Source organism: Saccostrea cucullata, unplaced genomic scaffold, assembly GCF_032062105.1.
Source record: "Saccostrea cucullata isolate Sc308-1 unplaced genomic scaffold, CSIRO_AGI_Scuc_v1 ctg192, whole genome shotgun sequence".
Taxonomy (NCBI): Eukaryota; Metazoa; Mollusca; class Bivalvia; order Ostreida; family Ostreidae; genus Saccostrea; species Saccostrea cuccullata.
The window spans coordinates 65,736-78,029 of record NW_026932625.1 but is presented as its reverse complement, the minus strand read 5'-3'; the positions used below and the strand labels follow the sequence as shown (position 1 = coordinate 78,029).

General features: G+C 38.9%; 3 protein-coding genes across 5 annotated transcripts in view; 1 reads left to right on the top strand and 2 right to left on the bottom strand.

Annotated features, from left to right (window-relative positions):
• The window catches only part of LOC134235664 (uncharacterized), a 54,551-nt gene that overhangs the window by 17,628 nt on the left and 24,629 nt on the right, over window positions 1-12,294 (bottom strand). The gene's annotated exons all lie outside the window — the stretch shown is intronic.
• LOC134235691 (dnaJ homolog subfamily C member 4-like) lies at window positions 1,073-4,384 on the top strand. 3 transcript variants are annotated; one of them, XM_062717839.1, is made up of 5 exons: window positions 1,073-1,228; window positions 1,487-1,582; window positions 2,433-2,535; window positions 3,130-3,293; window positions 3,604-4,384. In XM_062717839.1, the coding sequence occupies exons 2-5, from the start codon at window positions 1,509-1,511 to the stop codon at window positions 3,974-3,976; spliced, it is 714 nt and encodes a 237-aa protein (XP_062573823.1). In that variant the 5' UTR covers window positions 1,073-1,228; window positions 1,487-1,508; the 3' UTR covers window positions 3,977-4,384. The 3 variants fall into 3 exon arrangements, with proteins under 3 accessions (XP_062573823.1, XP_062573824.1, XP_062573825.1); XM_062717840.1 differs by having other exon boundaries at window positions 1,169-1,243; XM_062717841.1 differs by having other exon boundaries at window positions 1,175-1,250.
• LOC134235659 (dnaJ homolog subfamily C member 17-like) lies at window positions 4,637-12,238 on the bottom strand. The gene is made up of 8 exons (XM_062717798.1): window positions 12,170-12,238; window positions 8,029-8,147; window positions 7,166-7,284; window positions 6,722-6,827; window positions 6,502-6,632; window positions 5,808-6,229; window positions 5,491-5,532; window positions 4,637-4,932 (listed from the first exon to the last, which is right to left on the bottom strand). The coding sequence occupies exons 3-7, from the start codon at window positions 7,240-7,242 to the stop codon at window positions 5,522-5,524; spliced, it is 747 nt and encodes a 248-aa protein (XP_062573782.1). The 5' UTR covers window positions 7,243-7,284; window positions 8,029-8,147; window positions 12,170-12,238; the 3' UTR covers window positions 4,637-4,932; window positions 5,491-5,521.

Genomic DNA, 12,294 nt, shown 5'->3' with positions numbered 1-12,294 from the left:
TACATGTACTTTTCATAGATTAATGTTAGTTTCACATCATAAATAAAAGGGAGAAAATTGTTGGATTGTGAATAATTAAACATCATCAAATGGCATTTTTCTATCCAAGGTAATAGAAATTTGAAGATAATGAAAAGTAATCAGACTCAAAAGTTTATGTGTAAGTTTCTTCCAACAGCTAAGAGTTATACTTGTATTGATAATTTGCAAGATCAGGTACTGGGGGAGTCGATCGAGATAGAGAGAGAGAGTGATAGAGAGAGAGAGATAGAGAGATAGAGAGAGAGTTGTGCTCACAGATAAGAAATTTTCAAACCTTACGGGATATCCACAAGGCACCAGCAATTGTATACCAAGAGAGGAATTGGCTGCTGCAGAGTTTAGAGTAGGAGTTCTGAGAACACTGTTTTGTAGAAAAAAGATTCCGCACTAACACATGGGGATTAGTCCATTAACATATTAGAATGAAACAAAAGTAAATTCTAGAGGATTACAGATAACCAGGGAATTAGCTTCCGAAGCAGGGATTGGCTCATTTGATTAACGCACTAGGATTAGTCCATTCAAAGAGATTTCTTGGGAATTATTCACATTTTACTGCCCAAATTTTAAATAGGAAAAAAATCAGTAGAGGTATAATAATGTTTAATAAAAGATGAAGATTTTGAGTTGTGAAAGGTGAATTGACCAGGAAAACAACAATGTGCATTCAAATGGGCCTCTAATGTTAGTAAATCCTATTTATGGAAGCATTAATTTCATTTCAAAGGGGAATTTGGAAAAAATAATAATTGGCCCAACTCGTGAAGGAAAAAACCACCTTAACAGCTTAAAAAACAAAGAACATTTATATATTTATTACAGTCTATTACAGCAATAAAGAAAGATATGCCATTGAGTAGTAGAAATGATTCGGGGTGGTGGGGGTGTTACACTTACAGGAATAATTTAGACAGAAACGTCAGATCGCTTCAAACGCATTAGAAGTACACATTATTTTTCATTGTTGACGTTTGTTTCATGTATAAAGCCATAAAGTTACGGGCTTCTTGCTTGGGAGAAAGGAACTCGTGAAAAGGTTTCATTTCGAACGTCACTTTCCGGAATTAACGCTTCTTCACCGGTATTTATTGTTCACACTTATGCTTCCGGTTTGGCCCACAGAGAAATGTCACAGTCACTGTCAGTCGTCACTGTCGTGTCTGTTGAATTGAGAGAGAATTGAAAGGTATTGTCGGATACAGTCTTCGGTAAATGGCTGCAAATTGTTCAATAAGGACAATTCATACAATGATCTTTGATGACACCATTTATTTAATGTAACTTTGTCTAACACCTTGATACTGTAGTTGATGAAAGGTGTCCGAGTTTAAAATAAGTATGTATATGATCTGCATCATGAATCGGCGCATTTTATGTGTTAAATATCCAATTGTTTTTTATTAACATAGTCGATTTTTTTGTCTTTATATTTTTAGGAAAGAAGCCATGTGCAAAGAATCAGAACTATGTGTTTTTTCTGGATATTAAAATATTCTGTGAAATGGCAGGTGACATCTTTGAACAAGAACTGCTTTCAAAGGTACATTAGTACTCGAATTAAGTTCCATTAGCAAAATGTAAATGACAAGTTGCAGTTGAGACACTATGTACAAAGTTTACAAAGCAATATATATTATACTTTGTTTCAAAACTTCAAGTCTATTCATGCCGACTACTAGCTGCAGATCTGTAGCTCTCCGAAAAAATATATTGATAGACCGGAGAGCTACAGAGCCACCCATTGAAAAAACTGTTTATTTATTGCGCACAAAAAAATGCGCTCGGTTCTCGATTTATTTCTCTATGTTTTTAAAACTGTGATCTCAAAATATTACAAACCGTATGTTCCTAACATATTCTTTCGCTGTTTCCACAACCAAACATTCCTCATAAATGTTGTTAATAGTCCTCCTGACCCTGATATTGTAATCAGAGAACATTTCGCTTGTTTATAATGCCATTTTGGTTTCAAAGATAATTCGGTCCAATATGCTTCGTTCAGATGTCAACTACGAGAGTACTTGATAGAGGAGAAAGGAATTTTTAAAACTTCCCTTTTTTGCAATTGAGGTAAAAATTTGGAAGAATTTATCCAGAACCAAGCGCATTTATTTGTGCGCAATAAATATATATTTTTTTCAATGGGTGGATCTGTAGCTCTCCGGTCTATCAATATATTTTTTCGGAGAGCTACAGATCTGCAGCTAGCCGACTACTTATTATATGTTCACATTATATGGACACATTGAAAGTATTTTTGCCATTTATTTATTTTTTTTTTTGTTTTGTGTTCAATCTACATTTAATTTATAAAAGAAAAAATGACATGTTCCATATAAATATTAAACAGTTTTAATCTGCCAATAAATATGAATAATCGTTTGTTGTAGGTATTCCACTGCAGCATCCCTGACACATTATGATATCTTGGGAGTGGGAAGACAAGCCAATACTAAAGAAATCAAACAAGCATATATTTCTATGAGTAAAAAAGTACGCGATAAAAAAAAAAGTTACATATGAATTAATTATGAATTTTTTGAGAATCTGTCAATAATGTGCTCTCTTTAACTTGAGACATAATGGTTGAAATGAGGACAACCTTATAATTTTGTTTCTTTAAAATGAAATGCATTTCATGAGTGTTTTTTGAAATTCTAATGCAATTGTTTTGTAAAACACTCTTTGATTGGCTAATGCACTGATGTTTGAAGCAGTAAAACGAGCATTAACGAGCTTGAAAGTTTTTTCATTGTGACGTCATAATAGATCTACGCAAATATACAATGCTCCGTGACGTATTTCATGTAACAAAATTCAACAAAATAAGACGAAACAACAAACAAAATGCATGGATTGCATTAGAATGGGAATAACTAAACTTTTAATTTGGTATTTGCGACCGTTAATGCTGATTTAACGGTCGCAAACATCCGTTTTACCGGCTCCGCTTGCGCGTCGCCGGTAAAACTCAGTTTGCGACCGTTAAATCAGCATTAACGGTCGCAAATACCAAATTAGAAGATAGTTATTCCCTAATTTATTTTTATTTTGTTGAAATAAAATGACTCTTATATTTATATTCAGTTGCATCCAGATGCGAATCCAGGTGATGCACAAGCTCAGCAGAAATTTATCCGACTTCGAGAAGCATACAACGTTTTAAGTGACCCCAAAGAAAGAACCAGTTATGACGTTCAAATGTACAAAGATTTACAGTCAAGGGCCAAGGTCAACAAAAGTTATACAACGTACGTAACTAAAAATACTGATATCTGTATTCGTGTTTCTATTGCTCATCTGTTTCAACCCAGGTCATACCTGTATAACTTGGATAGCTATTAAATTTACCGGTATTCCTTATAAATTTTTAAAAATATAGAAAATAAATCAATTTCTCCTTCAAAATGCCATCAAACTGTATATTTTAAAATATATCATCTGATACCTTTTTGATGTAAGTCATGATGTAGTCAACATGGGTCATAGCATATAGGCTATTTTACCCAATCAAATGACACGTTTACAACCAAAGTTAAAACAATTGTAATTAACCTTCAGGACTCACAATACAGAACACATGTCTGAACAGGAAGTCATACAGAGGTACTATAAACAGCACCAGGAGATGTACGAAGACTGGATCAAGAAAAGTCGAAACCAGTCCGGTCCTAACGCACATCAACAGCAGAATCAGAACCACAATAGTCACAGAGACGACTCCAGACAATGGGGAGGATTCAATCCACAGGACGACCCCAGGCAATGGGCGGGGCAAGGAGGGTTCAATCCTCATGAAGAAATAAAGGCCAGAGCTTTCTACTTCATGAATAAATTAACAGTGGCGGACTTGTTCCTTATTACTGCTCTAGGGAAAGTGGCTGGCCTGTTCATACTTGTGTACTTTTTATATATTCATTACAGAAAGTTCTAAACAGTTTTCTTTGTTTGCTTTTTTTCAGGAGAGGGGGGCTTTTTTTAACAATAAATATTATGTTCATGAATAATTAAGGGTAAATGCTGATATTTTTGGGGAAAATGTTGGATGTCTAAAAGAAATTTAAAATTAAGTGACCTCTTGGAAAGGTGATTGCACTTATATTTTAAATTCATACTTAAGTTTGTTTTTCTTGTGCAAGAATTATTTCAATCTGTTTTACTTTCTTTAGGACAGAGTACAAAATTGTTGTTTGACACAGATATGCCTTTGATTGTGTCAGAGAGGTACATTACTCTGCATTTTGTTGTTGAGTGTTATTTGCATGAAAATTTCAGTTGTTAACTGTGATACGTAAAATTTGTTTTAAGTTTTGAAGAAATAAAAAAAAGTCATTGTTCTAAATTTTTTCTTTCTGTAGAGGCCATGGCCCAAGTTAAGCACAGTTGAAGAACCTTTTTTTAAAAAAAGTGTAACATCTTAGCTAACCAGTTAACCAAATGTTTCTGATCAAATACAGATCTGGCTTTTGCATCCTGATAGAATTTGGATTTTTGCAAGTTGACTCTGACTTGTGTTATAGTCATTTCCTGTTTGAATTTTCAATGAAAGGTCAAGATTGTTTTTGACAATTTTATTATCAGTGAGGGAATCAACAAAAACTTAACAAACATAAGAATAATTTTACAAAAATGCATAACATTGAAAGATTACTGTTAAAACTACACTGTATATAAAAATTTACATTCTTTAAAAATTTTGCATAGTATGATTGTTAGAAAGTCAGTGTTCATTATGCTTCATACACTTGTATACAAAAGCCTTATGTGCCTTCTTTAGCACACAACACATGCATACTGTCAAAGTATAGTGTTCTTGTATAAAGTATATTACCAGATTCAAGTGAAAGGAAAGAGTATTCCATCCTCCATCATTAAATATGTAGACTGCCACTGAAAAAAAAAAAAAAAAAAAAAAAAAGACTTTTATTTTCTCCCCTTTCAAATATAATTGTTAGAGTACATTGTAAGTCTTTTACTAATAAAGAAATCGGAATCATAATTTAAAAAAAATATATATTTCCCCAATATTCTTTATTAATTGTTTTAATACTATTATAATGAAAATGTTATTTCATAGGAGAATTCATAAAAAATTAATTATCATCACTGGATTAGGAGTTTTATTCATGGATTATTTACTTTGGAATTATTTTAATTTGCGGGAGTCAAATGTTCATGGACTATCCAAGTTTTACATACATGTATTTATGGGTAACAGTGACCCCCCCCCCCCCACCAATTCATAAACACTCAACAGTTACATGTATTACATACTTAACAATAGGATTCATGAAAAAAGTTGCCCTGTTGCTGCACACTGGACACAAAACTTAAGTGGTGTTAGACAGATTATAAATTATTTGACTTCATCATCAGAATTGTATTGGACTTGATCTCCTTAAAAAAAATCTTTTGAGACCTTACAGCAAATGAATCAAATATTTGTACCTCACAGCCACACCACAGCTATCAGGAGTTGTTATTTCTTCACTGAAAAAAAGGGAAATAACTTTATGACATTTTCAATAATTATTCATTTAATCATGTGTTAAGGAAGTTAAACCTGGCATCATATGGAAGATAACTCTAACATTGATTTATCATGATTGTTTTTTTTACATGTTTTAAGCTGTTTATCTTCAACATAGATTTGTCTTTTTACTTTCTGTGAAATAGTTACATTGTATACGATATTGCCAGGTGTATATGTACATCATAGATAGGAGTACATTAATGTAAATGGTCCATTAAGTTCTACCTCTTACCTTGTTGCCATTTCCTGGCACTTTCTGTGATATCCTTAATCAGGTATATCCCAGAAGCACATCCCAAGATGGTGAAAATATTAATCAACGTAAACAACAAGAAAATGTCATGAAATGATGCCTGCTTTGAGTCTTTGTTCCCAAAGAAAGAGTCCACAAGACAACCAAAGGGACCCAGCATGTCGTAGTACTTCTGATGGTAGTGGGCCTCGTTATAATATTCTCTGTGTTCTTGGTTTGAATTCTGTCTACTTTTGTTCTCTTTGATCCACTCCTCATACTTTCTCTGCTGTCCAGCCCACTGACCATACATATCCTCCTGTTGTCTGGTGTGGTTTGTCCATTGTCCGTGGACATCCTCGGTTCTACTCCTTGCCCAGTGCTTCCTGTGATGACGTCTTTGATTGGTAGATGTCCTGTGTCTTAAATAAATTAATAAGTTCATGGAATTGCAAGAACATATAGGTAATCTTTTAATTAAAGTATGAAGTTGATGAGAAAATATTAAAAGAAAGTGTATATATCAATCTTGCTATTGGTTTTAGATTTACTTTTTTGACAGCTTGATAGAAGAACTGCAAAAGTGCCCAAAAAATGGCTTTAAATCTCAAAAATTTTTGATAAAAGAAGTTTCTACAAGTTAAAATTCCTCAGGGATTTAACAAAGAGCAAGCTTCAGTAACTGAGTGTTTACTTTGTTTGGGTGTAGAAGTGGATGTCGTAGCTGACCCTTTCCGAGGGGTTACTCAGTACACGGTAGGCTTCCTGTAAACGGATAAACTTCTGCTGAGCTTGGGAGTCACCCGGATTGGCATCTGGATGAAACTGGAAAATTCACAAGGGGGTCAAGGTCAATGCTTCTTAAAATTTTCTATCTTCATCTAATTCCTTCTTTGTGTCTGACAATATCATACCTTTTTACATTTTGCGATGTAAGCTTGCCTTATTTCTTTGTTATCCGCCCTTTGATCTACACCCAGAATCTGGTAATGAGTTTGTGATTCCAGAAATGAACACTTCCTTCAAAACAAAAGAAGACTTAAAAATATATTTTATACATTTCAAACAGCAGTCCTTTAAAGAGAGCTAAACACATATCAGCACTAGATCAATCATCTAAAGCCACATGCAGTCTGGATTCGGCTCATTACTTGATCTCTCCTATTAAGCTCCTAAATGGGAGAGAATTTTGCATTTTAAACTGTGTTTTGTAGCACTTACTAAGATGCTGCATTTTGAGCTTGACCTGGCCATTAATAGATGATTAAATATTTTTTCACATAAATCAGCAAGAACAAAGTCCACCTATCTAATTTACATTTAGGCTAAACAGAGTAATAAAATGATTCAATACATACCTCAGAAAGTAAAGCTGACCAGGAGAAACTCTGTGAAGTACCTTGTATGGTAATAAACATGTGGACTCGGCAATCATCACTTTGGTCCAGCATTATACATATCAACAATTATTTATAACCTGCAGCAAAAAAAAAAAAAAAAAAAATTTAAGAATCCTATTAAAAGTTCATTGTGGACATTGCATAATGCAGAAGCAGAACTTTGTTCACTTCTGTAGTATCTGTGCGACTGTCCCATGGTACAACTTACTGTTTGTATTATGTCAGACGGCGGGATAGTCACACAGTCTCTCTTCTACATGTGGATGCCGAGCAGACGGGACGTATCTGGGACAGCAGCGGAGCGGAGAGTCGGCCCGGGCCAGAACCCACTGTGTTTGTATATATGTTGTTGATAATAAATACTTGTAAAGAACACCCCCTACGGTTACTTTACTGGCGCCCAACGTGGGGCCCGGAGATTCCTGTACTGCTGTCAAGTAAAGATTTTTCAGGCAGCGGATTTTGCCGCCATTTTTGGTGCTGCTAGGTACGTGAGAGCAGGTGTTGATTTTGTATGTATTTTTTCTTGAATCAATTTTTTGAATTGATTTGTAAATATTGTCTGTGATTTTACTTGATTATTTGTGACATTTTATTATGGATATGTCTGTTGAGGATGCTCAGACCTTACCTCTCCTTGACATACCATATGTAACACACTACCCTCCCACAGGGGATGCCCGAATGCAGGTCGTGCATAGGTGTAGAGGAGGGGCCCCCCCAGGGGCAACCTCCCTCCCATGTGACCTGACATTGACTGAGCAAAGTCCACCTATCTAATTTACATTTAGGCTAAACAGAGTAATAAAATGATTCAATACCTCAGAAAGTAAAGCTGACCAGGAGAAACTCTGTGAAGTACCTTGTATGGTAATAAACATGTGGACTCGGCAATCATCACTTTGGTCCAGCATTATACATATCAACAATTATTTATAACCTGCAGCAAAAAAAAAAAAAAAAAAATTTAAGAATCCTATTAAAAGTTCATTGTGGGCATTGCATAATGCAGAAGCAGAACTTTGTTCACTTCTGTAGTATCTGTGCGACTGTCCCGTGGTACAACTTACTGTTTGTATTATGTCAGACGGCTGTGTTGACTTTAGGCCTGGACATGTGCCCGGCTGTCATCCGGTCAGACAAATTTAACCCTTGTACTCCGTGTAGTGTGGGTTGTTATCCCGGGGAAGGGGGCTATTCACCATATGTTTATAGTGGGAGCGAACATTTTGCCTCCCGTCACAAACCTTTTTGCTCAGTCAATGTCAGGTCACATGGGAGGGAGGTTGCCCCTGGGGGGGCCCCTCCTCTACACCTATGCCCGACCTGCATTCGGGCATCCCCTGTGGGAGGGTAGCGTGTTACATGGTATGTCAAGGAGAGGTAAAGTTTGCCCAGCCCCAATTTAGCTCACCAGGGATGATGACCTGGAGTCCTCTTTCCGTTGCATGTGTAGGTGTGGCTCACCTGGCAGCACTGTGGGTTGTAGCCCACCTAAGTATGAATACAGTGAGGTTCCCTTGAATTCAGGTTTAGAACATCAGTATTTTGTAGGTCAAGTGCACTCAGCTAGCAGCCAGCCTGTCCTTGTGGGAGACACAGCTAACCTGGGGGACATAGGAGTTAGACCAAGCTTGGGTGAGAGTGTACCCCACTGGCTTGACCCCACCCTTCCACCACATACACTGTTTGCCAATCAACAGCCTGTAAGGCCTTCACTGCTCACTTCTGAGTATGATCATAGGCCTGTTGACCCTTTAGGGCTCACCTGGAACCCCATGCCTGTACAAGCCCAGCCTAGACCTGTGGACTTTAGAGTGCCCTCTCTTCTTGGGGATGATTTGCAACCCTTGAGCTCAATGCCACATACTACCCCTGTCAGAGACTTGGTGAATACTGGGGGTGGATATGCCCAACCCCACTGCCTGATCACACCCAATCTATTTGGTACCGAGGTGAGGATATTCAAACCTTGCACTTAGGTATGGCAATGCCCTGTGCACCACAGCATCATAGTGTCCCCATGTCATCAACTTATAGTCCTGCCTATGTTGATACCCAACCTGCCATTTTGGAAGAGAGGGGGAGAGGATAGCACATGTACATGGTACAGCCCAGCTGGGACACTATGCTACTCAGCACTCCCAGTTCCACAGCCCTAAACCATCGAGGGAAGTGAGGAAGCTTGATTGTGGCCAAGATGTTCAGCAAGTTGATCATTGGGTGGAAAATGTTGCTGTTGTTGAGGAGCTTAAAGCCCTTTGGTGGAGAATAGAGAAACTCGAGGAGTTGATTAGGCAGAGGGAAGCTGCCCCCCTACAGAAACATCAGAGGAGTGGTACGTACCCCGTCACCCAGATGGACGGAGTAGGATCGGAAGCCTGCTGTATGTTTCAAGTGTGCAGAGGTGGGGCACTTCCTTAGAGATTGCCCTACCCGAGCTGCAGGGAAGAAGGTGGCTACTGATGGGCAAAGGGGTGGGACATGGGAGGACTCTCTTTTGAGATGTTCCCTAGGTCGAATTCCAAGGAGCTGGGGGTCGGTGTTTCCCACTCCTGTGTGCAGCGCCGGCGCAAGCGCCGCAGGCTGAAAGATCACTTTGGGGTGCCACCATCACCAGAGCTTTGCTTGGCTGAGGAGGAAGTGGTCACTGGTCACCATGAAAGAGGAGGTGGGGACTGTAACTCCCCACTCCACTCTGGAGCCGCTTGGACCAGCCATGGTTGATGATGAACCCCATGACTTGGGGAGGATGGACCCATGTGGTGTTGATCTGATGTCGCCTGCAGGGATGGGTAATCCCTGGTCACCCGTGACAGTGGGATTGAAGGAGCCCTCAGCTCTACACCCACTGAGCCGTTATGCCGATCTAAAGGTTTTACTGTTGACCTGTGCATGCAAGGCATGGAGGTTGCAGCAGTAGTGGATACAGGGGCTGAGGTCAGTGTTGTCAACCAGGGTGTAATTGACCAGCTAGAACCTAAGCCCCCGATCCTGGAATATGTGACCATGAGACAGGCCAGAGAAAATATCGAGTTGTAAGGGTTTGAAGTGGGGCCTGTCACTCTGTGTATTGGTAGGCAAGAACATTAAATGGAACTTCATGTTGCCCCACTACAGGACTCTATGTTGCTGGGCACGGAGTTTCCCTGTGCCCGTTAAGCCTAGTTAGACTTGGGGCAAGGAACCCTTACTCTGGGGGGTGAGACCATAAAGATGGGGTTTAGAAGGTCTGCGGGTATACCAGAGGGAAGAGTGATCTTGACAGGAGGCACACTTGTTGAGGCAGGTTTGTGTAAATCTGTGCCTCACCTAGTGAGGGTATTAGGCAGTGTGGCGCCTCTGGCCCATCTCGGAAGTAAGCTGGGTATACCAGACCTGAGAGTAGAGATAATGGAAGAGTACCTCTTGGATTTGTGGCGCCTCTGGCCCATCTCGGAAGTAAGCTGGGTATACCAGACCTGAGAGTAGAGATAATGGAAGAGTACCTCTTGGATTTGGCCATTGAGGATATCGGTGTTGAACCTCTATCCCCAGGACTAACCCAACCTTCTTTGAATAAGGTAGCATATGGTCATGTTACTTGGGGATTGCTGAGTTGTTTGGGCAGGGGCCCAAACCCAGAGGTAGAGGGCACCAAGGAGTATGTTGCAGAAATGGGGACAGCCCTGTATGATTCAGGCAGTCCCTGGTTTTCTGATGATTCGACACCAGAGGAGAAAAGTACTTGTCACTTTTACAGATCCAGGCGGAGACATGGGCGACACCGGAGGGGCGCTAGAGAGCCTGATGGTGTGACTGGTGTCAGTTTCTGAGTAGTGAGTGGGCCTGGCTACCTAATGACCCACTCGATGTACTGGTATGTTAAACAGGAGTTGTTGGAGGTTGTCTGGGAATTATCCCGGACATACTACCTGGTAAATATTGTAATTAGGATTCGTGTAATCAATGAGATGGTTAATTTGTCTGGAGCTAATTGCTCTGGCAACTGTAATTCTTGGGTATGCAGTTAGCCCGGGAGGGCGTTAACAGCTAGCGCTCCAAAGATGGAGATGGTTTCGGACCCTCTTTCCTGTGGTAGACTCCAGCCTTTCAAAGAAACCTTTCAAATGGATGCCAAGCAGACACGGAGACAGGACTAATTGTCTAAGACAGCAGCAGAGCGGAGAGTCGGCCCGGGCCACAAACACTGTGTTTGTGTTTGTATATGGGAAATTGTTGATAAATACTTGTAGAACACCCGGCCCCTGTGGTTAATTACTTTACTTCAGTGACCACTGGGTTTTCTGTAAGTGGCAGCATCACCCACATCACTGATTGATTTGTTACTGCATAAACCTCAGGCAAAGGCCCTGTGTCTTATAATCTGTCTATCAGCAGGTCCAGAACAATACCCCGATAAAGGTATATAGCTTTATTTAAAATACCTTGATCAAGGTATTTTATGTAATGAAAATTCAAAAAAATTCTTTAAAAATTAAATACTGAAAGTCGAGTTCTGAGTTTTTATCAGTGTGTGTACTTGTGCATGAAAAACACTCTAGCTGGTAACAAAAAGAAAGCATAAAATAACGTCTCCTCACACGACATGTTTTTATACTGATTTATTTGTGTTTGAGTACTTTACATGCATGGGTGAATTTTACTGACAACAACTCAGAACTCGACTTTCAGTAATTAATTTTTAAACAATTTTTTTGAATTTTCATTACATAAAATATACCTTGATCAAGGTACATGTATTTCAAATACCTTGATAAAGCTATAAAGCTTTATCAAGCTATATACCTTTATCGGGGTATTGTGCTGGACCTGATCAGTGTCTGTCAATTTAAACATTCTGCAGCTGTTCTGTCACTCAGTCAGAGAGCAATATCACAAATCATTTGAGTGTTGTCCAGAGGCATATTTTATACGTGTATTGTGATTTCAGTTCTTAACCTTAAAATGAGTTATGTATACCTAATAGTCCATCATGCATCGACTTATACATCTGGAAACTGCAATGTTTACAAGTTGATCACTGTCCCTCTGTCGTTCGTTTACAATCCGGGAAAAAATTTCGACTCTTATGGGTTTTGTTATTA